This window comes from Felis catus, chromosome A2, assembly GCF_018350175.1.
Source record: "Felis catus isolate Fca126 chromosome A2, F.catus_Fca126_mat1.0, whole genome shotgun sequence".
NCBI classification, from domain to species: Eukaryota; Metazoa; Chordata; class Mammalia; order Carnivora; family Felidae; genus Felis; species Felis catus.
In genome coordinates this window covers 9,911,368-9,933,115 of record NC_058369.1, presented here as the reverse complement: position 1 = coordinate 9,933,115, position 21,748 = coordinate 9,911,368, and the positions used below count along the sequence as shown (strand labels likewise).

Genomic DNA, 21,748 nt, shown 5'->3' with positions numbered 1-21,748 from the left:
TGTGTGTGTGTGTGTGTGGGCGCACGGAACCACCTCGCCGTCCCCTGGTGGGAAGTCCAAGGCCTCGCTCTGCTAGGATCAAAGACTGAGCCAGTGTGAGGATATACGCGGCTCCTGTGGCAAGTTCCCAAGCTACCTTAGCTATAAAAACATAAAAGTTTATTTCTCCGGGTGGCTCTGATTCATGCGGTCACTTGGGGACTCAGGTTTCTTTCCCCTACTTGCCTCACCTTCCCCTTCGGTGTGGTTAAAGCGGGATCACGGGCACTGTTGATGTTCCAGCTCACGGGAAAGGGAAGAGAACAGCCTGGGCGTCGGCACGCGGTACTGCCGCTCACGTTCCGTGGACGAGAACTTGGTCCGTGGCTGCACCGAGCTGCGAGGGAGGCTGGGGACGCCGGGTTCCAGTTCTGTTACAGCAGCGGGACCGGACGGACCTGGGGAGGTGGCTGCCACTCTCGACGTCATACGTTTTCCTTTGCTCCCTCATCCATCTGTATGTGCCCCCGTAGGGCCAGGCCCTTCGCTGTAGGGGTCCTTGGCTGGGTGTCCTCAAGCAAGTGACTCAGCCTCCCTGATCCTCCGTGTCTTCATCCGTCAAATGAGTGGCCGTCTCCTGGCTTGTGGTGGGTTCAGGCCAGAACTTGGGGCCTGGGGGCGGGCCCAGAAGGCCTAGCTCCTCAGGGGTGGGCAGGAAGTGCTTCTCATACCCAGAGTCAAGCCGGGTGGAGGCCTGGGGGGGCTCCGCAACCGGGAGTGGTTCCATCTCCTCCACTTTCAGGATGGGGAAGTCCCCGAGGGGCTGAGCCTGAGGCATCTCCTGGGAAGAAACGAGACTGAGATACTGGCCCCCCTCACTCTCCCCGCTCTGTTCCCACCCGCTCCCCACTCTCCCAGCACCCGCCACCCTCCCAGAGGGCCCAGGTAAGCCCGCCTTTTTGCTCACCTCCATGTGAGGCTGGCCAGAATTGCTATTGGCAGGATCAGGAACCTTCTCCCAGACCCAGCGGGGCAGTACCTTGTGCCGAAGGTGGAGGCACCTGGCAAGCAGATAAGAGGGCAGGGAATCTAGGTGACCTGATACCCAGGCCCAGGTTGCAGAGTCCGGGAGCGTCACAGAGCCTTGAGTGTCCCCTCACCATCGGCTCCCCCCACCCCGCCGCAAAGCTTAGCTCGGTCCGGCTGCCCTCCCCACCTGTGCAGAGACCCACCTGGCCGACACCCTCACCTTCCAGAGGTGGCTAGGCTCATACCACAGCCCATCAGGAGCAAGCCCCACAGGAGAAAGACACCTGGCAGAACTTTCCACTTCAGGGTGTTATCTGAGGCGGAGGGACACAAGAACATTTAGACACCAGGGATGGGGGAGGGATCAGGTATGGATCACGGATGGGGAAGGGCTTGGGTGCGGGAGGCAGGTAAGTGGGCGGGGCTTAGGAGTGGGTAAGGGCTAAGGGTGGGGGACATCTTGGGGTGGGAGGGAGGGTTGTGAACAAAACAGTCGTCAGGGATGGGTGAAAGGGTCAGACACACTGCCTGATAATCCAGAGTACTCTGCAGGGTCAGAATGCCCCTGAGGCATCATCAGTAACCACCCCCAAGTCAAAAGGTTGCTCACTCTCGGAAACCCCTATTTCCTTGAAATGGAGCAGGCCCCCTCCTGTGGTAGTCCCAACCCCAGCCCCTCTACCTGGTAGGTGAAGCCGGAGGCTGGGACCGGGTGGGCCCTGTCCTGCGATGGTGGATGCGGTCATCCACAGCTCACAAGGACCCCAGGGAAGGTCAGGCAGGGTGATGTTCCGGGCGCTGCCACTCACTGAAGGACACACCCAGAGAGGTTGGGGAGGCAGTCAAATCCTACCTCAGGGCCTTTGCATGTGCTTTCTCTATGTCTGCAACACTCTCCCCAGATACCCACATGACTCCAGCCTTCTTTGCTCAAATTTCACCTCCTCAGTGAGGTCCTCCCTGACCACAGGAAAGTTGGCTCCACAAGGAGCCTGGGTGGCTCAACCAGTTAAGTGTCCAGCTCTTGGTTTCAGCTCAGGTCACAGTCTCGTGGTTCCTGAGATCAAACCCCGTGCTGGGCTCCACACTGACAGTGCAGAGCCTGCTTGGGATTCATTCTCTCTCTCTCTCTCTCTCTCTCTCTCTCTGCCCCTGCTCTGTGCTCGTTCTCTCTCTCTCTCAAAATAAGTAAACTTTATTTTTATTTATTAAAAAAATGTAATGTTTATTCATTTTTGAGAGAGACAGACAGAGCATGAGTGGGGGAGTGGCAGAGAGAGAGGGAGACACAGAATCTGAAGCAGGCTTCAGTCTCCGAGCCATCAGCACAGAGCCCGATGCGGGGCTCGAACTCATGAACCACGAGTTTACGACCTGGGCCAAAGTCGGATGCTTAAACCGATTGAGACGCCCAGGCACCCAAAATAAATAAGTAAACAGAAAGAAAGAAAGAAAGAAAGAAAGAACGAAAGAAAGAAAGAAAGAAAGAAAGAAAGAAGGAAGGAAGGAAGGAAGGAGGGAAGGAAGGAGGAAGGAGGAAGGAAGGAAGGAAGGAAGGAAGGAAGGAGGAAGGAAGGAGGAAGGAAGGAAGGAGGAAGGAAGGAAGGAGGAAGGAAGGAAGGAGGAAGGAAGGAAGGAAGGAAGAAGGAAGGAAGGAAGAAGGAAGGAAGGAAGAAGGAAGGAAGGAAGAAGGAAGGAAGGAAGAAGGAAGAAAGCAAGCAAGCTCTACAAGGGCCATATTCCCAGCACCTAGATCAGTGCCTGGCATACAGAAAGCCCTCAAAAACGACATACATTTGAAAAACTAACAGAATGAATGAGCATCATATTCCTCACCTGCACATTGACCCAGTGAATACAGATTCTCCCCAGATAAGGGGAAGACATGTGCACCTCCCAGAGCTATATTTGTCTACCTTTTTTTTTTTTTTTTTTTTTTTTTTTTTACTAAATTGTCTTTTTTGTTTTTAAGCTAAAAGAGGAAGTAGCTTTTTGGTTTGTTACAGGCTAATAGGAGACATGAGCACGGACCCAGATATATTGCCATAGAAAATGTCTAAGCTAAATCAGCAGGTGAAAAAAATAAAGTTGCAAAATATCACAGTCATAAGAGATTCAGGGGCCCAACTATAGTCTGTAACATGGTATTTTATTTTATTTTGTTTTATTTTTTACGATTTATTTATTTATTTAAAAAAAATTTTTTTCAACGTTTATTTATTTTTGGGACAGAGAGAGACAGAGCATGAACGGGGGAGGGGCAGAGAGAGAGGGAGACACAGAATCGGAAACAGGCTCCAGGCTCTGAGCCATCAGCCCAGAGCCCGACGCGGGGCTCGAACTCACGGACCGCGAGATCGTGACCTGGCTGAAGTCGGACGCTTAACCGACTGCGCCATCCAGGCGCCCCTATTTTTTACGATTTAGCATCGATTTATTTTTGAGAAGGAGAGAGGGGGAGAGAATGAGCCGGGGAGGGGCCGAAAGAGGGAGACAGAGGGTCCGAAGCAGGCTCCACACTGTGAGCACAAAACCCGATGCGGGGCTCGAACTCAGGACCATGAGATCATGACGTGAGCGGAAATCAAAAGTCAGCCATTTAACTGACTGAGCCACCCAGGCGCCCCGCCCTTTTTTTAAATGTTTATTTATTTTTGAGAGAGAGCATGAGCAGGGGAGGGGCAGAGAAAGAGGGAGACAGAGGATCCAAAGCGAGCTCTGCACTGACAGCAGAGAGTTCAATGCAGGGTTTGAACTCATGAACCACGAGATCATGACCTGAGCTGAAGTCAGATGCTTAACCAACTGAGCCACTCAGGTGCCCCAGTACATGGTCCTCTTTTAAAAATAATCATAATACATACATGTGTATATATTTAATAACATATAAATATAAAAACGTAAGGGGTGCCTGGGTGGTTCAGTCGGTTTAGCATCTGACTCTTGATTTCAGTCCAGGTCACGATCCCAGGGTCATGGGATTGAAACCCACGTCGGGCTCTGCACTGAGCACAGAGCCTGCTTAAGATTCTCTCTCTCTCTCTCTCTCTCTCTCTCTCTCTCTCTCTCTCTCTCTCCCTTTACCCCTGTGCCTTGTCTGCACCCTCTCTCTAAAATTAAAACAATTTTTTTTAATTTTTTTTAACGTTTATTTATTTTTGAGACAAAGAGAGACAGAGCGTGAACGGGGGAGGGTCAGAGAGAGAGGGAGACACAGAATCCGAAACAGGCTCCAGGCTCCGAGCGGTCAGCACAGAGCCCGACGCGGGGCTCGAACTCACGGACCGCGAGATCATGACCTGAGCTGAAGTCGGACCCTTAACCGACTGAGCCACCCAGGTGCCCCAAAACAAATTTTTTTTAAATCTAACGATGGATACATACTTGAAATAAAAATCACACATAACCCTGTGATCCTGTTGACATGGTGCACAATTTCTTTCCATATTTGCACCTCTGCTTTGCTCAGTGCTGGGTTTCTTTTACAGAAATGGAACCATCTCTTGGAGTTTTGTCATCTTTTTATCTTTTTCGCTTAATAAAACATGACAGGCATCTCTCAGTGTCAATAAATATAGATCAAAGTCTTCATTTTTAATGGCCAAATGGCAGTTCGTTATATTGATAGCCACAGGATTATTGTCCACTAGGGAGCTGAGGACACCCTGTTATTTCCCCAGGGGCTGAGAGGGAACCAAGGGGCCAATCTGGGGACAAGAGTTGGGTAGACTGATGGGTGGGTCTTGTGGGGGCTAGGAGCAGGGGACAGGGGCAGTGAAGCTCACCATTCATGCAGACAGAAGGCCCGGTCCCGCTCTGTGTGCACAAGGTGTAGTGGGTGAGATGGCCCCGAAGTTGGCGCCTTGGGACCTCTCCCCATGCTATGGCGGGGGTTCCTGGTGGGGTGTCCTGGAGTCGCCAAAGTGTTGGTCCTGCTAAGGGCACTGGGGAGGAAGCCAGGGGGTCAAGGTCTGTCACGGTTCTAGAGGGTTCCACCATTCTCCAGCCCCACCACTTACCTAGTTCCTCTGTGAACCTCCAGACTGAGGGGGCAGGGGCCAAGCCGCAAGGAGAGACTGCTGTCACTGTGATTCGGTAGGGGACCCCTCCTTCAAACTGCCCTGGTGGGTGGAGGGACAAAGACAGAGTTGGCACCCCCTCCCCTACTCAGTCCCTACCCAGTAGGCGTCTTCATTTGGGTCTCCTGAAGGACATGCTGAGAGAAATATTTGGGTAAAAGTAATTTTCCTGGGTGGTAACCCCACAGAACACCACCAGGGCGGCTGGGAAGTGAAATGGGGAAAGAGAGGCAGCCCTCCAGTAAATGATGAGAACAATTTCCCAATGTAGGCAATGGAAATTCAATCCCGTCGGCGACCTCTGGGAGGCAGCAGAGAGCACATGCCTGAGAGCCAACCCACCCAGGGAGGGAGGAAGCTGGGGTATGTATCCACCAACCCTTACCAGTAATCAGTGGAGGGCTGCATCTGATGGGACTTAATTCCCAAGCACTTCCAGCCGGCTGCTTAGGCAGGCGAAATGCTTCAGTGACCAGAAAAAGGCTTCAGGGCAAAGGAAATACAGGTGCCGGAGGCTGGGAGACGGTCAAAACACCGGGCTACGGGTGGGGTGGCTCTGACGCCACCCATCACGGTAGGTGAGGCTCCTGAGGTCCCTTCTCAAAGCCTACGGCTGCTGCATGGCCTTCCCGAGATGGGAATTTTCCAAAATCAGGGCTCCTCCTCTTTTCTCCATATATGCTATGGTCCTCGGAACTCTGTCCTTCCTAAATTTTTCACTCAATGCCTCCCTCTCATGCTCTCCCAAGTCCTTTACACCAAGGATGGGCTCCCCAGCACCACATCCCAGCCCAGAACTCATAGCAAGCCCCAGACCTGAGTATCCAACAGCCCCATGGACAGCTCCATTTGGATGAACATCTCCAACAAAACATATCCAAGTGGATCCCCAAAATTCTGCCCAGGACTCCCCAGTCAGAACCTGCCTGCTTCTCCCCCCTTCCTCAGTTCCCACGTGGTCCAGCCCTCACCCCTTCTCAGTCCACTCCCCCCAAGAGCAGCCAAAGGGCACCTGTGAGCAACCAAGTCAGGGCATATCCATTCTTGCTCAGAACTCTCCATGGCTCCTACCTCACTCGGGATAAACCCAAGTCCTTGTAACCCACCAGGCTTTGCACAATTTGCCTGTCACCTCCCTGCCCTCACCTCCTCCCCCTCTCTCCCCTCATGCATTCTACTCCTGCCACACCGGCCTCCTGGCTGTTCTTCTAACATATCAGGCACATTCCTGCCTCTGGGCCCTTGCGCTGTCTGTTCCCTCTTGCTTTTCCCTCAGACATCCTCACAGCTCCCTCTCTCACCTCCTTCGGGTGTCGGTTCAAATGTGGCTTTTCCACAAAGGCCTTTTCTAACCTTTCTTTCTAAAATAGCAGTGCTCCCTCCCCCCTTTACCATGTTTTATTCCCCCCCCCCCATGACACTGTCGGAGTATTTGTTTTGTTGTTTGTTTGTTTCATTGGCTGCTCACCCATAAGAAAGTCAGCTCCATGACGATGGGGATGTTGCCGAGAGGGAGGGTAGTGTGAGGGCTCAGGGTTTGGCTTCAGGGGCCTGATAATGTGGTTCAACTCCTGGTTCTACCACCTATTTGCCGTGTGGTTCCGGGCAAGTTGCTTAACCTCCCTGGGCCTTTTTCTTCACCTATACCTCGGGCACGATAATAACAGAGGCCTACTTTATAAGGCAGTTTGAATCATTTAATGCTTACGGTAAATGCCAACAGACATCCGCGGTTCTCACTGCCCACCAGTGTCCCGCACACGGCCTGGCCCACAGTGAGCGGTCGGTGAATACCGCATGCATGAATTAATGAGACTTTAAACGTAACCTTCTCTCCTGCAGGCCCACTCATCAGTCCGCTATGCAAGCGCCGAGACGGGAACCCCGGTGTCCCCGGGCCTCACCTGGCAATAGCGCTCTGAGGTTCTCAGGAGGAAGCCGGATCCAGTTGAGGGCGTCCAGGGGATCCCCGTCCCGGGCCCAGTCCACCACGTGCTCCTGCAACTCCCCAGACCCCCGCTGCCAAGTCACCAGCAGTTCCGGGCTCCCGGCCACGCTCCTGACCACCACGCCATGGGGGGCAGCACTTGGACCTGGACGGGGGAGGAGTCTCAGCGGTCGACGCTAGGAGGCCTCGCCTCCCTCTCAGGGGCGGGGCGGGGCGGGGGCGGGGCCGATCCAGAGCCTCTTACCCAAGCAGGCCAAAGAAAGGTTCGTGAGAGGCTTCCAGCTCGTGGCATTGACGGCGGACAGCCCGACCCACCCCGCCTGGCTGGGGATGGAGAAGTTGCAGCAGGCAGCCGTCTTCCGGATCAGCTCCTGACCTTTAATCTGGAACCAGACTTTATAGCTCATCCGCACGCAGTGGCCCGGGGCCTGAAGGCCGACAGGAAAAAGGTGTTAGTTACTATCTCCCATTTGCCAGGCACACGCTGTGGCTGTGGGTCTCCGTGAGGTCCGCCTGACAAAGCAGTCCGTGGACTATTTCTGCCGGCTCCGTGTTACGTGTTACGGATGAAGCAACGGAGCCTCAAGGGGGCTCTGTGGCACAGGTGAAATTAGAATACAGTTCCAGGGCCCCAACTAGGGTGAAGTGGGAGGTGAGGCCCTCGCCTCGGGTGCAAAAGTTGAAGGGGAGGATAGGGAAAACCCAGCAATCAAGAAAAATTCTATTCTACTCCATCACAATGAAGGCCAAACAACCCATGACAAACAAAATTTCAAGATTTTAAGGACAGGATCTGCCCCTGCACTTGTATGGCCCTGCCTTACCCTTTCATCGTAATCTGTGTCCTGCGTGGCTCTTCGGATTTAAAAATCCCCGCTGTTGTACAGAGGGGAGGGAATGTGGAGCAAAGAGGACCGCAGCCTCCAGGATCGTCGCTCTGGGGAAGTCTGTGAGCATTTTTGGTTGCCTCAATGACTGGTACTGTTTTTTATGTTTGTTTCTTTGTTTTGAGAGCGTGCATGTGCATGTGAGTGGGGGAGGGGCAGAGAGAGAGAGAGAGAGAGAGAGAGAGAGAGAGAGAATCCCAAGCGGGTTCCACTCTGTCAGCGAAGAGCCCCACATGGGGCTCGACCCCACGAACTGTGAGATCATGACCTGAGCCGAAATGTGGTTGGTATTTGATGGGCAAGAGCCAGGGATGTAACACTGTCCTGGAAACAAAAAACTGCCCCTTGACCATTGTGGCTTTAGAATGGCATCCCCACTGGAAACTTTCGTAGATGAAAAGCCTATCTAATAATGTTAACTGATCCTACAACGAAACTCCTTCTTTAAAAAGATGCTTATTTACTTTTGAGACAGAAAGAGAGAGAGAGAGAGAGAGCGCAGGGGAGGGGCAGAGAGAGAGACACACACACACAGAATCCGAAGCAAGCTCTAGGCTCCAAGCTGTCAGCCCAGAGCCTGACTCGGGGCTGAACCCACAAACCATGAGATCATGATCTGGGCTGAAGTCGGACGCTTAGCCGACTGAGCCACCCAGGTGCCCCTAGAAGCAAACTCCTTTTGTTTGTTTGTTTGTTTTAAATGTTTTTTAACGTTTATTTATTTTTGAGACAGAGAGAGACAGAGCTTGAATGGGGGAGGGGCAGAGAGAGAGGGAGACACAGAATCAGAAGCAGGCTCCAGGTTCCGAGCCATCAGCCCAGAGCCTGACGCGGGGCTCGAACCCACGGACCGCGAAATCGTGACCTGAGCTGAAGTCGGACGCTTAACCAACTGAGCCACCCAGGCGCCCCTCCTTTTGATGTATAAAGACAAAACCTTTGGGGGGCCTGGTGTGAATGCTCACTGAACTTTTAAATATTCAGAATATGGGGATTTCTAGGCAGTTTTTTATTATCAATTCCCAGTACAGTCTGTGTTCTAATTAGAGAATGCTTTAATGTGCCCTGTATCACCTCACCCCTTTGAAGCCCCTGGAAACTGGCTCTATGGCCTGGTATGCAGTTGATTTTGGTAAATGTCTTAATTGTACATGGAAGAAAGGCATGTTCTGACATTTCCTATGTGAGTCTATTAGGTTGTTTGCTAATCACATGCTCAGATATTCTAGATCTTGACTTGTTTTTCATCTATGATGAAATTACTGATAGGAGTGTGTTAAACTCTCCCACAATGGTTGTGGATTCATATATTTCTCCTTGTAGTTCTGTCAATTTTTGCTATATGTATTTTAAAGCCATATTATTAGGTACATATAGTTTTAGTACTCATATCATATTGGTGAACTGAATTGTTGCCGTCATGTAGCTACTTTATTTCCCCTTCATTTTCTTCTTCCTTCCCTTCCTCCCCCTCCCTTCCCTTCCCTTTCTTTCTTTTTCTTTCCCTCCCTCCCTCTCTCTCTCCCTTTCTTTCTTTTCTTTTCTTTCTTTTTCTTTCTTTCTTTCTTTCTTTCTTTCTTTCTTTCTTTCTTTCTTTCTTTTCTTTCTTTCCCTCCCTCTCTCCCTTTTTCTTCTTTCTTTCTTCCTTCCTTCCTTCCTTTCTTTGTTTCTTCTTTCTCTTTCTTATGTTTATTTATTTTTGAGAGAGAGAGGGAGAGAGAAGGAGACAGAGGATCCAAAGCGGGCTCTGCACTGACAGCAGAGAGCCCAATGAGGGCTCAAACTCATGAACCATGAGATCATGACCTGAGCTGAAGCCAGACGTTTAACCAACTGAGCCACACAGGGGCCCCTCCCCTTCACTTTCTACTGAATGTTACAATCAGAAGTCTTTATCATATTTTTTAAAAACATGACTATAGGGGTGCCTGGGTGGCTCAGGTGGTTAAGCTTCTGACTTCAGCTCAGGTCATGATCTCACGGTTTGTGACTTTAAGCCCCACGTCGCATTCTGTGCTGACAGCTCAGAGCCTGGAACCTACTTCAGATTCTGTGTCTCCCTCTCTTTCTTCCCCTCTCCTGCTCATGCTGTTTCTCTCTCTCTCTCTCTCTCTCTCTCTCTCTCTCTCTCTCTCTCTCAAAAATAAACATTTTAAAATTTAATGTAAAATAAAATAATGTATTAAAATTAATATTAGGGACACCTGGGTGGCTCAGTCAATTAAGCATCTAATTTTGCCTCAGGTCATGATCTTACATTTGTGAGTTTAAGCCCCGCATCATGCTTGCTGCTGTCAGCGTGGAGCACTCTTTGGATCCTCTGTCTCTCTCCCTCTCTCTCTCTCTCTCTCTGCCCCTATTCGGATCGTGCTGTCTCTCTCAAAAAAAAAAAAAAAATTAAAAAAAAATTAATATTAGACCATGTGGCCTAAGAGGGTTATGGGCCCTGCTGTTTTGTTCCTCTGCCATATTTACTGTGAGCCAGGGCCTAGCGACGCCTGGAACATCGTAGGTGCTCAACAGATTGGGAGCAGTGGGGATGGGTTTCTGTCCTCTCCTAACGCCACTTCCATACTAGCACCGGAGCCCTGGCGCACTGTGCTGTATTTTATGGAGCTGAGCCTACTCTTGCTTTCAAACCTTTGCACCTGCTGTCCCCCCCACCCCCCCGGCCTGCACCCACCTTCATGTCTCAGCTCAGACCTCCTAGAAGTAGCTGACGTTGGGGGAGGCTTGCCCTAAGCCAGGACCTCTCTGAGCATCCCTCCCCCACACCCCCGCAAAGCCTTGAGGTCACCTCAAGTAGGCAGCATCAGCATCGTCACCTCTGTCTTGTCCACGTGGTTGTTATTTGGGGCTTCCTGACATGCGCAGGGAAATGGGACGGAGCCCCACAGCTCACCTTCCACAGAAGCAGGGCTTCCTGTGTGCCCGCTGTCCCGCAGACATTCCCCGATATCCATACGTCTTTTGGAGTTGCCAAGGAGGAGGAAAGGGGGTACAAGTGAGAGAGGCACGGTGGTACAGACTTCCGGGAGGGGAGACGAGGGTGTCGGGCAAGCCTGGAGAGCCTCACCAGAGGGCGGCGTCTGGAAGGACAGAACAGGGCTCTGGTGGCCCCACAGACCCTCTTCGTTCTCCATTCGGCAGCGGCCGTACACCCGATAGCCAGTGGCTAGCTCCAGGTCCTGGATCTCAACGGGGGTCAGGGGTATGGACTTCACTTCTGGCTCCAGCTGGCGGAGAGACAGGGAAGAGCAGTGAAGCCGAGGGCTGAGTTGCGAGTATCTGACCTGGTATCTCCGCAGGGTCCAACTGCCCTCTGCTTTGCACACGACCAAGGGGACTCCCAGGACCCAGGCCTTTTGGGTTTGACATTGGGACAATCCCCAGCAAAAAGAGGAGACAAATTGGCCACTCTATGGCTCATGTACAGCAGTAGGTAGGAGTAAACTCTGTTATTCTCCCCCTTTTACAGTTGAGGAAAACTGAGGCCCTGGAGAGGGGGAAGTGCCTTGCCCAAGGTCACAAAGCAGGTGGGCGCTGGAGATGAGAGTCCTACCCAGGCAGTCAGATTCCCAAGTCTGCCTCTCAGCATTGCTCTGAATCGCATGCATAATCACAATGACAACTTTCTTCAATATTGCAATGTTTTGCATGAGGCGCCTGAGACAACTGGTGATCCCCAACATCCATTCTCCCCTTTTTCCTTTGGAAATAGAAGCCCTGCGTATCAGCGGGGAACATGGCTGTCAAGACTGAGGACTACGTTTCCCAGCCTCCCTCACAATCAGGTGGGACCATGTGACCGTGTCCTGGCCAATGAGATATGAGAGGAAATGATCCTGGCAACTTCTGTGTTGTACAAAGTGCACGGGCGGGCCCCCCAACTCCTTCTGGGGGTCTCCTCGCTCTAGGGTTCTCTTCCATTTTCTTGCTGTGCAAGCTTGGTAAGGTGCTTAGCTTCTCTGAGGTTGGCTTCCCCGACTGTGAAGCAGATATCGTAAAAGCATCTGCTATAAAGGAAAGTTGGGAGGGACTCATCAAGATAATCTGTGCAATTAGCCTGGGACCTGATGATGCCCAGCAGGTGCTCAGAAATGTCAGCTGCCTTTATTAATTATTTTTTAGTGTTTATTTAAACCAAGCCTTGCTCCTCATCTGTAACGTGAGTAGGTATAAAAGGCATCTATCTCGGGGCACCTGGGTGGCTCCGTCGGTTAAGTGTCCGACTTCAGCTCAGGTCATGATCTCGCGGTCCGTGAGTTCCGGCCCTGCATCGGGCTCTGTGCTGACAGCTCAGAGCCTGGAGTCTGCTTCGGATTCTGTGTCTCCCTCTCTCTCTGGCCCTTCCCCTACCCTCTCTCAAAAATAAATAAACATTTAAAAAAAGGCATCTACCTCAATGAGTTCTTATAAGGGTTCAATAAAGAGCCTAGAATAGTGCCTGGCACACAGCAGACGCTTTCTAAATGTCTTCTGTTATTTTAAGGTTAATGTAAGCTATCGGAGGGCTTCTTTGCATTCACAAAAAGGCTGGAGGAAGTTTACTGTGTTTCTCAACATTCCCAAGTGGAATTTGGATTGGGACTGCATGAAATTTGAGATTATTTGGTGGGGCGGGGTGTGATTTTTTTTTTAGCTGAACAAGATGCAACATACAGGCCTTTTGTGTGAGATGGGGACAGACTCCAGGAACAAGTGAGGAACGGGTTCTGGGCTGGGTCTCTGATTTGGGGATGATGCCTTGGACCCTGCCTGGAGTAGGATGGGGGAAGAGGGGCCCCTGACACTCACCAGAGTCCAGGCAGTCCCCTGGCATCTTTGATAGTAGAACTGGCAGACCAGGACCTTGTGGGGTGGCCACACCGGCGGGGCCCAATGGACAGTGGCCTCCAAGGGGTCATCCTCTGAAAAGTCGACGTCAGGGTAGAGCCGGGGGGCATCCGGCTTCACTGAGGAAGGAGAGGCCGGAACGTATTTAGCCGGGGTCTCCAGGACCACCCACCCCCCCCCCCACAGCACGCACCCACCCCCTATCCCCCCTGTTACTTCGGGTTTCCAGGTTCACGAAGACTGGGGGCCAGAGAGGCTGGCCGGCCTCGGTACCCCAGACAAGCAGTTCATCAGACATGGTAAGCTGTTCCCGCGGAATGGTCACCCAGCTCTGCCCAGTGGGCACTGTCACAGTCCACGTTCTGTTGGGATGGCTGTGAGGAGAGATGTGGAGGTAGGGGGGTATAGATTGGGTTGGGGCCAAAGCCATCGTGAGAACTGCTCTGCCTGGGTTCAAATCCCAGCTTTGCTGCTTCAGGGCTGTGTGACCTTGAGCAAATGACTTCACTTCTCTGTGCCTCAGTTTCCTCATCTACGAAATGAGGGTGACAGAAGCGCCTGCCGAAGGGCGGAAGAGCGAGGGGAATCAATGAGGTAAGACGTGGAATGTATTACCACGTACGTTTAGAACATAAACCGCGTGGTAATACGTGGAACGTTTAGAACAGCATTGGGGGGGGGAGGGGGAGGGGCACCTGGGTGGCTCAGTCGGTTAAGCGTCCGACTCTTGGATCCCGCTCAGGTCACGATCTCACGGTTCCTGAGTCCGAGCCCCGCACTGGGCTCTGCACTTGTTAGGGCGGAGCCTGCCTGGGATTCTCTCTCTCCCCCTTTCTCTGCCCCTCCCCTGCTCGAGCTGTCTCTTTCTCCAAATAAATAAGCTTAAAAAACAAACCAAAACAGCAGTGGGTGCCCGCCACAAGCCACGTGAGCATTGCTCGTTGCATTTATTGAGCACCTACTTCCAGGCGGGCACATTTACACTTATGCAACGGTACAGTCAGCAAATCCATGTTGTGCCAGGCCCTGCTGTGGGAGCTGGGGACAGGACTGGGACCAGAGCAGGCCAGGACCCGGCTCTCTAGAGCTGCTCCTCCAGTCGGGGGGGAGGCCAAGGAGAAACACATAAATATATAATCGATGGCGGTTATACGCGATACACAGAACAATCATCAGGGTGGAGAGGATACAGTGTGGTGATGTGGTGAGAAAAGACAGTGCTATTTTAAGAAGGGTGGTCAGGAGCCTCTCTCAGAGGTGGAGACCTTTGAACAAAGGCCCGGAGGATACGAGGGCGGGGCCGTGCAGTACAGGGTGGTGGCGGGCGGGGGAGGGGAAGCGTTTTTTAGGAAGAAGCGGCAGTCGGTGCAAAGGCCTCGAGGTCAACTGACCGGTGTGTTTGAGGAACAGCAAGGAAGCCCGCGTGGCAGGGGTGCAACGAGGGAGGTGGACAGATGCGCCCTGACTCAGGTGTCCACGGGCGCCCTCTGGCTGCTGTGGCGGAGAACACGCCGGGAGGGCGCAAACCGGAGCCCAGGAAGGAGGTGGGGACTCCGTGGTCCCGGCTCTGCTGGCCAGGACGGGGACTAGACCAGGGTGGGTGCTGGGGAAGGAGAAAGTGCCAGATTCTGGATACTGGAGAAGGTGGAGCCGGCAAGGCTCGCTGACAGGTCAGAGGTGGGTGACAGAGAGCGGCGCTGGGGATATCCTGAAGGATGAGGTTGCAAAGATGCAAAAACGAGGCCTTCATAAAACAGCAACAACAACAAAAACACAGGCGCTCGTGAAGATGCGGAGAAACCGTAGGCCCTCCTACGGGAATGGAAAATGTTGCACTGCTGCAGAAAACAGTTGGGCCGTTTCTCAGTTAAACCCAGAATTGCTGTGCGACCCGGCAACTCCACCCCTATGCGCGGACCCAAAAGAATGGAACACAGGGACTCAAACGCTTGTAGGTGTATGTTCCTAATGGTGCTAGTCACAGTTCCCAAAAGGTGGAAACAAACTAAATGGCCATCAACAGATGAATGGAGGGGCGCCGGGGTGGCGACTCTTGATTTTGGCTCAGGTCATGATCTCACAGTTTGTGGGGTTGAGCCCCGAACCGGGCTCTGCACTGACAGTGCAGAGCCTATTGGGGATTGTCTCTCTCCGTCTCTCTCTGCCCCTGTCCCACTCACTCTCTCTGTCTCTCTCAAAATAAATAATCTTAAAAAAAAAAACCAAACAGATGAGTGGATACGCAAAATGTGGTCAATCCTTACAGTGGAATATTATTCAGCCATAAAAAGGAATGGTGTTCTGACTCATGCTACAACGTGGATGAACCTCAAAACCCGCTAAGTGAGGGGCGCCTGGGTGGCTCAGTCGGTTAAGCCTCTGACTTCGGCTCAGGTCATGAGTTCGAGCCGGACATCAGGTTCTGGGCGGACAGCTTGGAGCCTGGAGCCTGCTTCGGATTCTGCGTCTCCTTCTCTCTCTGCCCCTCCCCTGCTTGCACTCTGTCTCTCTCCCTCTCTCTCAAAAATGAACAAACTTAAAAAACAACAACAACATGCTAAGTAAAAGAAGCCACACACAAAAGGCCACATAGTGTATAATTCCTTTTATATGAAATACTCAGAACCGGTAAACCCACAGAGACAGAAAGCGGGATGGCGGTGACAGGGACCGGTGGGGAGCACGATAGGGAGCGGACTGTTCGTGGGATGGAACTTCCTTTTGGGGTGATGAGAGTGTTCTGGAAGTAGAGAAGGTGGTTGCACAACACTGTGAATGTACCGAACGCCACTGGATTGTTCACTTTGAAATGGTTAACTTTGTGTTATGTGAATTTCGCCTCCTTAGAAAAGGGGGGACCTTCTCCGACTGCCCCCTCTTAAACCAAGGGGGCTTAAACCTAGGCCCCTCTGGAAAGGAACGGTGGGGACCGCTGCCCAACGATGTGAATGTACCGAATGCCACCGAACACTTAAAAATGGCTGAGAGGGGCGCCTGGGTGGCGCAGTCGGTTAAGCGTCCGACTTCAGCCAGGTCACGATCTCGCGGCCCGTGGGTTCGAGCCCCACGTCGGGCTCTGGGCTGACGGCTCGGAGCCTGGAGCCTGCTTCCGATTCTGTGTCTCCCTCTCTCTCTGCCCCTCCCCCGTTCATGCTCTGTCTCTCTCTGTCCCCAAAATAAATAAACGTTGAAAAAAAAATTAAAAAAAGGCAACAGCCCCTCCCCGACCAGCGGTTCCCACCTTTCCATACTCCTTTTACGCCTCCCTCACTTAGCCAAATTCGACATGAACTGGAGTTTGCAGGTGTGATTCATCATGAAGCAACCCAGGTCTCCCCCCTTCAACCGTGACTTCCACGAGGTCCAGGCTGTCGGTCGGCCTCTTTCACTGCTGCGTCCCCAGCACCAGACCTGATCCTTTTTACATGCTCAGAGAAGTTAAGCTACTTGCCTAAGGTCACACAGCAATAAAAACCAGCCTCTACTTATTAAGCAATTTCTCTTGGCCAGTGCCTAACTCGTTGAACCCTCAAAGCCAAAGCTGGGAGGCAGGTCCCTTTATTCTGGGCATTTGGTGAGGGAGGAAAGAGAGGCTCAGAGAGGGAAAGTGACTGCTTTAGGGTCACACAGCAAGGAAATGCACAACCTGGAATCAAAGAAAGGGCTTGAGAGTGTGGGGGGGAGGGGTCCTCTCAACTGAGTATGCTGGGACCTGACTGGCCACCCTTCCAAAGCCTCAGTTTCCCCACGTCAGCCGGTTGTACTCACTACTTCTGGCTCTGGAGGTGCAGCGTGGAGGGGGCTGCCAGATCCCCAAGAGGTCCCCACGAGCAGTTCAAGTCGCCCAAGGGTCCAACTCCATAGCACTGCAGTGGCCCGGGACTTCCTGGAGAGGGAGGTGGGAGGGTCCCAGGGAAGAGGGTCAATTCTCCCAGCCGCCTGCACATCCCAGAACCTGAACTTCCCCCGGACTTCTGCCAACTGGGGAGGGCGATCCAGGGTCCCTGCCGGAGGCGAGCAGTAGGAAGGGGGCGCTGGATACCCCTCCCCAGGCTTTGGGCATAACTACTCCACTCCCTCTGCCAGCCACATCCTGTTGCCACCCCAAGAGCCTCCACCCCACCCCCGGGCCTCGGGCTCCCACCTCGCTGCCGACCCCCGTTCCCCAGCTGCCCTCTTGGCGCGGTCCCCGCCCCAGGAGGTGCAGAGAGGCGGCGGTCGTTCCGCAAACTTGCGGTGCACCCGGAGGCTTTGCGCCCCCGGGGCGAGCGCGGCGCCAGAGCGCCCGACACGAGCTCGCTCCAGAACTCACCCTGGGGTCGACTCCGGTGGCACAGCAGCGACAACAGAGGCAGCAGCACCAGCTCCGGCCGCGGCCGGAAGGGAGCGGCCCGGGCCCCTCGCATGGCGCTCCCCCTACCGCGCTCCGAGTCCGGCCGGCCCTGCCCGGCCCTGCCCGGCGCGGCAGCGCCGCTCGCCTCGCTCTCCGGGTCCGGCACCCAGGCGGCCACGGGAAGCGCCCCTCCCCTCCCAGCCGCCTCCGCACCTTGCGCTCCGGGTCCCCGCCCCTTCCCGGTGGCGGAAAGTCCCCAGCGGCGCAGGCTGGGGCTGTCGAGAGGGAGGGGAAAACGGCCTGGGGCGTCTGGCGGGTGCTGAGCGCCTCGCCGAGCTCGTGTGAAACCCGTGCCCTCCCCACCCCGCAACAACGCACACGCCGCAAAGTCCTTTGGAACTTTTATTATTGGGGTCGAAGAAGGTTCCGATCGGTCCCCCCCACCGAGCCTCCCACCCCAGGATGGGTGAAGGGAGCCCAGGGGTCCCCACCATTATTCTAAGGTCCACAGCTCTAGAACCCCAGCCGGTGGGGTTGGAGGAGGAGGGGCTGGAAGGCAGGGAGAAGGCACCGAGCAAAGGCTGGAATGGAGCGGGGGCGTAATTTGGAAGAGTGGCCACAGTTGGGGCACGAGAGAATCACAGTTTGGGCAAAGGTCTCAGCGTGGCCGGTTTCAGTACAATAGGGGCGCCACTGCGGCAGGGAACGGTATAGGCCAGGCAAAGGCATGATAGGACCTAAGGAGAGGTCAGGGGTCAGGATCAGAGGTTCCCATTTGGCCAGGTAGGGGAAGTTTGCTGGGGTTTAGGAGAGGCTGGTCAAAGGTCAGGGTCATGGGGGGGGGGGGGGCAGCGTGTCCAAGTGCCCAGTGCCTGACTCCTGACTTGCGGATGAATGAACGCATGAGGGGCCAGAGTCAGGTGCCCAGCTGGCCCCTGGGGCCCTGGCCACCCGGTCGCTGGTCTAGCAGAGGCTGCTGATTTCACTCTTACTGCACCCCCACTTGCAGCAGTTGCTGGAGAGGCCACCCAGGACATCACGGACAGGGCGCAGAGCCCCTGGAGTTCCCTGCCAGCCAGGTCGGTCTGCATACAAAGCCCGGGGGTACTTGGTCAGGGCCAGCCACTCGCTGGAGGCTACTGCCCCGTCCAGCTCGCTGTCTGTGTCAGAGTCTGTGTCTGGGAAGGTGAAGGATGAAAAGAGTTAGTGCTTGGGGCTCAGCTGCGATCACACCCAGAGGCTGTCTCAGCTACTTCTATTCTTGTGATGCAGCTTCATGGTCAAAAGTTTTATCCCATTCAGGCCTACCTTCCAGTTTTGACAGGCAGATTATTCAACCTCACAGAGCTTGACTGTCCTCTCTTGTCATTTCTTTTCTCCTACTCTTTATTCATTGAGGACCTGATGGTTAAGAACATGTGTTTGGGAGCCTCTCTGAGTTATGCTCTGGAGCACATGAATGTACTCCTCCGACGCTTGGTTTCCTTGTGTGCAAGGTGGGGATAATAATAATGCCTACCTTCTAGGGTTTTACGTGGAGTAGATGACAGAATTAATACCCATGGAAAAGCTTAGAACAGAGTGTGGCACACGAGAAGCACTCACCGTATACTTACCATGTGCCAGCCACTGTGTTGTTGCTGGTTTTTTTTAATGTTTATTTAGTTTTCACGGAGAGAGAGAGAGGTGACCTGAGCTGAAGTCACACCCTTAACCGACTGAGCCGCCCAGGCACCCTCTGCCAAACGCTGTTTTAAAGGATTTAGGGGGCTAACTCCTTTATTCCTCACAATGACAACCCCATGAGGTGGGGGCACCTATTACCATGCCCATTTGCCAGAGGAGAACACCGAGGCACGGTTTCGTAAACCAACTTGCACAAGAACACGCAGCCATTAAGTTGTAGGTCTCCTACTTGAACCCAGGCAGCGTGTCTTCCAAGTCCACCTTTATATCATCACCATCGTGAAAACTTTTGTTTAATTTTTTCGCCAGGCTCCTGCCCTTCATGAAACCAGGCCCCGTGCCCCCCGCTTGAGCCCAGACTGAGCCCCCTGCCCACCGTCCTGATCTGCTTTGACTCAGTGTTGCCACTTAGCCATCCTGGGAGATTCAGGGACTGTGCCTCTCATTTGCAGATAAGGAGGCTCAGAGAGGGTAAGCAACTTGCCAGGAGGGTCACCAGCTAGGTGGCAAAATCTGGCCTTGTATACACCACACCCCTCACACTACCTTCCGCAGAAGGTTGAAAAGGGGTTCAGTGTCAGTTTCTCAATGGCGTCCCATCTCCCACCCGACCCCCCATCCTTAAGGACAGGCTCATACACAGCAGGTGCTCCAAAAACAGCGGCCAGTTCTCTCACGACTCTGCAGGTCTGCTAACCGGCTCCTCCCTGCCTCGGCACAGCTCTGAGGCCTGGGCCAGTTTCCCCAGCTGTACATCATAGGACAGGGACTCTCCTGCCCCGGCCCTTCATCTCGTCTCCATCCCTGGCTCCTTGGACCATCCCATGTCCCATCCATTGTCCACCCCTCCCCACCACACTACCCCCCCCCCCAGCCGCACCCCCCCCCCCAGCCTCACCCGTAGCTTCATGGGCCAGGATGTCTGACCGCCTCCATCGGGAGCCCCCGCAGGTGAAGATGACGGCCCGGATGAATTCCCGGCCGCAAAGCTTCACTCCGTAGGGTGATGCCCGGGCCTCGGTGCTCAGCCACAGCTCCCCAGCCAGCACCCACACGGCCAGCAGCAGCAGCAGCGAGCGCTTGGCCATGCTGGACAGGAACACCTGGGACGCTGGGGCACAGCGATGCAACCTCCCTGGGAGTCTGTGTCTCTGCTGCCTCCTGGCCCCCCATTTATACACCCCGGGTTCCCCCCACCTGTCACGGAGAAGGCAAGTGACCTCCTTTATCTCCTCCAGCAGAGGGGAGGCTGGCATGCCCCCCACAACCCCGACCTTTCCCGTTTCCAGGAGCAAGTGATAACCTTTAACCAGGGACGGAGTGACGTGCTCCAGCTCACTGTCATCTTCATCTAGAAGGGCGAGAAGGTCTCGATTCAGCAGAGACCGGGGACCCAGACCCCACCAGACCCAAAGAGAGGGCACAGCCAAGATACAACCCCCGCATAGGGCTGGATCTCCTCTAGGATAACAATGATAATGAGCGTTTCTGCTTCGCAGTGTGGGCTAGGCTACAAGGCCAGGCACCGCTCTAAGTATTTTGCATCTGTTTCATCCTCCCAGTGACCTATGATAATGGTTCTCAAATTTGAGCAGATGAACTGGACACGTAAAAGCGACGAAGATGATCAATTTTATGCGTATTTTACCACCATTAAAAAATAACTTTAAAATGTTTAATTACGATAACATACATCAAGAAGCTGGGATGTGCTGGGAAGCGTTTACCAATGAGTTCTCCAGAAGAAAGAAAGAAAAAAAAAGAAAGAAAGACATTAAAAAGACCCTGGTTTGTAGCGGCTGTTGGTTTCCGGCCAATTTCAAGCTACCAATATGACGTCTGCGTGGTCAGCAGAGTCCCGAAGAGTCAACCATCAGGTCTCACAAGCGAGTGTCAGCTGACTCGGCCAGAACGTGCAGTTGAAAGAATCATAAACAAGACACCCATGTTGTTACCGCTCAGGTCAGGAAATGGAACTGTGCCAGCAGCATAGACATCCCCCGCTGCATAATCCTGTCACAGGCCCTCCCACCCCCTAGGGGTAGCTTTAGTTGTCGCTTCTTTGTATTTTGTTGTGATTCTAACGCCAACATGTGCATTTCTGGGACAGATAGTTCTGTTTCCTTCTTTCCTTGTGCATTTCTCTTGCCTTCTTTATTATTTTTTATTTTAGAGGGAGAGAGAACAGGAGGTGGGGAGAGGTGCAGAGGGAGAGGGAGAATCTCAAGCAAGCTTTATGCTCAGCACAGAACCCAACATGGGGCTAGCCCCCATGACCCTGGGATCATGACCTCAGCCAAAACCAAGAGTCCAACGCTCAACCAACTGAGCCACCCAGGAGCCCCATCAATTGAACTTTTGATCAAAGTATGACACACTTAAGGAAGAGCACACAGATCATTCGTGGACACCCGGAAGAATTTTCATAGACCAAACATACCGCGTAACTATGACTCGGGTCCAGAAACACCCCTTCCAACCACCCCCCCAAGATAGAGGAACGAAGCTCCACCTTTTGGGAAGGGAGAATTTGGAAGGATTTGTGGACATACGTCAAAAGTACAGTAGTTGAGGGGCGCCTGGGTGGCTTGGTCGGTTACGCGCCGACTTCAGCTCGGGTCATGATCTCGTGGTTCGTGGGTTCAAGCCCCGCATCGGGCTCTGTGCTGGCAGCTCAGAGCCTGGAGCCTGCTTCGGATTCTGTGTCTCCCCCTCTCTCTCTGCCCCTCTGCCACTCATGCTCTGTCTCTCAAACATGAATAAACGTTAAAAAAAATTTTTTTTTTACAGTACAGTAGTTGAGATACGCTTTGGATGAAACACTTTGAGGCTCTGCAAAGATTTTGTTTCCCAGTTTACCCACTCGTGCTAGCATTCTGGGTAGATTGTGTGCATAGAAGTGTTACTGTGGTGTTTGTTTGTTAGTAATTTTCCACGTACCTCATCCCTTCCACATTTACTATCACTTATT

At 53.3% G+C, this 21,748-nt stretch overlaps 2 protein-coding genes across 2 annotated transcripts; both read right to left on the bottom strand.

Moving 5' to 3' along the window:
- Positions 1–137: 137 nt before the first annotated feature.
- IL27RA (interleukin 27 receptor subunit alpha) lies at positions 138–17,299 on the bottom strand. Its single transcript, XM_006928488.5, is given in 15 exon segments — positions 138–656; positions 659–820; positions 947–1,040; positions 1,229–1,322; positions 1,691–1,816; positions 4,794–4,952; positions 5,028–5,129; positions 6,992–7,180; positions 7,280–7,463; positions 10,825–10,889; positions 10,999–11,158; positions 12,720–12,877; positions 12,975–13,132; positions 16,527–16,644; positions 17,071–17,299. Coding segments are annotated over 15 exon segments (1,887 nt in total). The 5' UTR covers positions 17,165–17,299; the 3' UTR covers positions 138–632.
- Positions 17,300–17,479: 180 nt separating this feature from the next.
- RLN3 (relaxin 3) lies at positions 17,480–21,413 on the bottom strand. The gene is made up of 2 exons (XM_019818403.3): positions 19,676–21,413; positions 17,480–18,269 (listed from the first exon to the last, which is right to left on the bottom strand). The coding sequence occupies exons 1-2, from the start codon at positions 20,031–20,033 to the stop codon at positions 18,055–18,057; spliced, it is 573 nt and encodes a 190-aa protein (XP_019673962.3). The 5' UTR covers positions 20,034–21,413; the 3' UTR covers positions 17,480–18,054.
- Positions 21,414–21,748: the final 335 nt, after the last annotated feature.

Coding starts and splice junctions, on each gene's coding strand:
- RLN3 (XM_019818403.3), bottom strand. CDS start 20,033: ATGCCAGCCTCCCCTCTGCTGGAGGAGATAAAGGAGGTCACTTGCCTT. Junction 18,270..19,675: donor CCTGGCCCATGAAGCTACGG/GTGAGGCTGGGG, acceptor TCACCTTCCCAG/ACACAGACTCTGACACAGAC.